The 3,216-nt window shown below is 62.1% G+C and overlaps 1 protein-coding gene across 4 annotated transcripts; it reads left to right on the forward strand.

Moving 5' to 3' along the window:
• NEMP1 (nuclear envelope integral membrane protein 1) lies at positions 658–3,150 on the forward strand. 4 transcript variants are annotated; one of them, XM_021379173.1, is made up of 8 exons: positions 658–811; positions 1,174–1,295; positions 1,385–1,604; positions 1,868–1,940; positions 2,194–2,371; positions 2,530–2,644; positions 2,896–2,941; positions 3,033–3,143. In XM_021379173.1, the coding sequence occupies exons 1-8, from the start codon at positions 712–714 to the stop codon at positions 3,049–3,051; spliced, it is 873 nt and encodes a 290-aa protein (XP_021234848.1). In that variant the 5' UTR covers positions 658–711; the 3' UTR covers positions 3,052–3,143. The 4 variants fall into 4 exon arrangements, with proteins under 4 accessions (XP_021234848.1, XP_021234846.1, XP_021234847.1 ...); XM_021379171.1 differs by having other exon boundaries at positions 2,896–3,148; XM_021379172.1 differs by having other exon boundaries at positions 2,278–2,371; positions 2,896–3,147.

Raw genomic sequence — 3,216 nt, forward strand, 5'->3', positions numbered from 1 at the left:
CTGACGCACATCCTCCGCCCACGGCCCCGCCGCTTCCCGGCTCCGCCGCCCACGGCCCGGGGGGGGCCGCCCGAGCCCGCTCCGCCCACGGACTCGCGGGGAGCCGAGCGCGGGGGGGATGGGGGGTGGCTGCTCACAGCCCCCGAGCACGGCCGGTGCTTCCCCCCGAGCCGCACCCTCCCCACGTTCGGGGGTCCCGAGTGGGCACCACGCAACCGAGGAGAGCGCGGTGCGAGGACCGCTCCCCCGGGCCCCGCAGAGACCCCCCCCACGCAAACAACGCGGGGCCGCCTCCTGATAGGCGGAGCGGCTTGTCAATCAAGCCGGCTTGGAGGAGAGGGGCGGGAGAGCCGAGGCTGAGCGCTGATTGGCTGAAGGGGGGTGCCTGTCAAACTCGTTGCTAAGGTGGGGCTCGCGGTTGCTAAGGTGTGGGCCGGCCTCGTGATTGAACGGAGCTCGTGGTGGTCACCTTGGTAACCGTGGGCGGGACCAAGTCCGTGCCCTGCCTGTGTTATGCTGATAGGCTGAGTGCCCTGTCAGTCAACAGTGCAGGCGAAGGGGACTGCGCGAAAGCGCATCCCTATTGGCTCCTTCAGCCGTCACCGAGTGATGACGTCAGGCAATTCTCGCTCTCTCATTGGATGCTGCCTTGTACTCCGCCGCCATCGCCGGGTGGGTGGGGCGGAGGAAGCGGAAGTTGGCGGAGACGCCATGGCGGGAGGGATGAAAGCGGTCCCGGGGCGGTGGCGGGTCCCGGGTGCGGTGCTGCTGCTGCTGTTGTTCCTTCTGTCGTTTCCGCTAGGCGGTGCAGGTGCGAGGTGTGACCTTATACGGGGCCCTTAGGGGCAGAGGGCAACGTCTCGATGGGGATCTGGATGGCGTCATAGGTCCGGCTCTGCGCGGCGCCCTGGGCCTGAGAGGCCTGGTGTGGCCTGAGGAGCCTCGTGTGGGGCTGGGGGGCTCCGGTGCGGGGCTGGGGGTGTTGGGACCGCCTCAGCCGCGGCGTGACCCCAGGGTAGAGCATCCCAGGGAAGGGTTCCTGCTGCTCCCCCCTCGTGTGCGTGGTGGGATCCCTCGGGAGGGGAGCACCCCCCTTCAGGGAGTGGGGGGGGTGGGGGTGGGGGCCTCGCGTTCCCTTTGCGTTACTGAGTCCCCTTGCTCTGCGTTGTGAAGGTGTCAGGGAGGTGGTGACCCCACTGCAGGAGGGCTCTGCGTGCTGCCGCAACACCTCGCACCAGTTCTGCTACACCAACGTGCGCAGCCCGTGCTGGGGTGACATCTGGACCAGGATGCAGGTGAGGGGAGGGGAGGGGAGGGGAGGCAGGCACTCGCTGGGGCCTCAGGGCTCAGCCCACCCTGAGGGTGCCCCTGTTTGCTTTCTCAGATCCGGGTGAACAGCAACCACGTGATCCGCGTCACCCAGGTGGGCAGCGAGGAGGAACTGAGGGAGCTGGAGGAGTCCAAGGTGTGGAACTTCCTCTCCTCCTTCCTGAAGGAGAAGCTGAACAGCACTAACATCGACGTGGATCTCTACAGCAACAAAACCTGCCTGAAGGTTGAGCTGCTGGAGAGCGGCACTAAATACTGCATCGTGCTGTCCCGCTGTACGTCTGGTCTGTGGTGGGGCAGTGGGTGCTGCCCTAAGGGGCAGTGAGCTTCTGCTGGCACGTACAGCACAGAAAAATGGGCTCGCAGAGGAGGAATAGCTCAGTTCCCTGGGATACAGAATGGGAGGGATGCAGGGCACTTGTCAGAGCTTTGCCTTGGGCATTACCCCTCCTTGCTTGATGTCAGCGTGTCTGAATGGAGCTTGCGCTCAGGGCGCCCTGCTGGGATTTCTTCTGACCTGGGCTTGCTTTTCTTCCAGGGTTTGACCCTAAGCTGTTCCTGGTTTTCTTTCTGGGCCTGTTGTTGTTCTTCTGTGGGGACATGCTGAGCAGGTGAGTCTCCTCCTGTCCCCTGTGAGCTGGGGGCTGAGATGTGCTGGATTTGCAGAGTGACTCCTTTGTGTGCGTGCTGTGGGAAAGCAGAGTAATTCTGTCTGCCTCCCTGTGCCTGTAGGGGTTGTTAGGCCTCACTCCATGGGCTCTGTGGGGCTCTGTGCAATTTCCCTGTGAAGTTTTGGCAATGTGAGGTGCCTTTCTGTTGGCACTGGGATGCGCAGGGCGGATTTTGCAGCCTGCACGCTCCCAGGGGTTGCTGCCAGCGGACTTGTTTGTGCACAGACATCATCCCACAAGCTGTGAAATACCTTGTGCACGTGTGTGATCTCCGCAGGAGCCAGCTCTTCTTCTACTCAGCTGGGATAAGCATTGGCTTGCTGGCCTCGCTGCTCATCCTCGTCTACGTGATGTCCAAGGCCATGCCCAAGGTGAGCGTCAGGGGGTGAGACTCTGGGTGATAGATTTTGTGGATTCTGTTTAATTGTGGACTTGGCCTCGCACGGAGCGAGGCTTAGTAGTCAAAGGGATGCAGCCATCAATGTTTACTGCCAACAGCCTCTCTTGATTCTCCTGTTTCCTCTTCTAGAAAAGTCCTGTTTACTTCCTGCTGGTAGGAGGCTGGTCCTTTTCCCTGTACCTGCTTCAGCTGGTCTTCAGGAACCTGCAGGAGATATGCAAGTCCTACTGGCAGTACCTGCTAGGTAGGTGTGGGCTCTCAGACCCATCAGTTCTCCACTCAGTGTGGCTCTTTCTGGAGCTGCACCACGCTGGCAGGAAATATTGGGGTCTCCTGCCCTCCTCGTTGGAGCAGATGCTGGTTTTGAGCTCCTAAGAGGGGGGGGGAACTGCAGCACCAGGTTTGGCTGCAGCCCTGGCGGGCGCTGCTCAGCATCTGCAGGTTGAGCCAGCGCCGTGGGAGCTCCCCGTGCCTGATTCCTCTGCTCTCCTGCAGGTTACCTGCTGCTCATGGGCTTTGTGAGCTTCGGCGTGTGCTACAGGTACGGCCCGCTGGAGAACGAGCGCAGCATCAACCTGCTCTCCTGGGCCCTGCAGCTCGTGGGCCTCGTGCTGATGTATTTGGGCATCCAGATCCGCCCCATCGCCCTGACCTTGGTGGTCGCCGCTGTTTGCGCCAAGAACGTGGACTACCCCCTGCAGTGGGTTTATGGTGTCTACAAGTGAGTGTTTGCTGCTGACTCTCAGCTCCTTGGGCAGGGTGGGATGCTGCATGGAGCTCGTGTTGCGGAGCCAGGGCAATTTTGCCGGGGGGGGG

The sequence above is a fragment of the Numida meleagris genome, chromosome 32 (genome assembly GCF_002078875.1).
Source record: "Numida meleagris isolate 19003 breed g44 Domestic line chromosome 32, NumMel1.0, whole genome shotgun sequence".
In the NCBI taxonomy this organism is placed as follows: Eukaryota; Metazoa; Chordata; class Aves; order Galliformes; family Numididae; genus Numida; species Numida meleagris.

Excerpts from the sequence above, each read along its gene's own strand:
- NEMP1 (XM_021379171.1), top strand. The coding sequence starts at position 712 with ATGGCGGGAGGGATGAAAGCGGTCCCGGGGCGGTGGCGGGTCCCGGGT. Across the intron at positions 1,941-2,193 it reads TGTGGGGACATGCTGAGCAG|GGGTTGCTGCCAGCGGACTT; the intron begins GTGAGTCTCCTC and ends GCACGCTCCCAG. Across the intron at positions 2,645-2,895 it reads CTACTGGCAGTACCTGCTAG|GTTACCTGCTGCTCATGGGC; the intron begins GTAGGTGTGGGC and ends GCTCTCCTGCAG.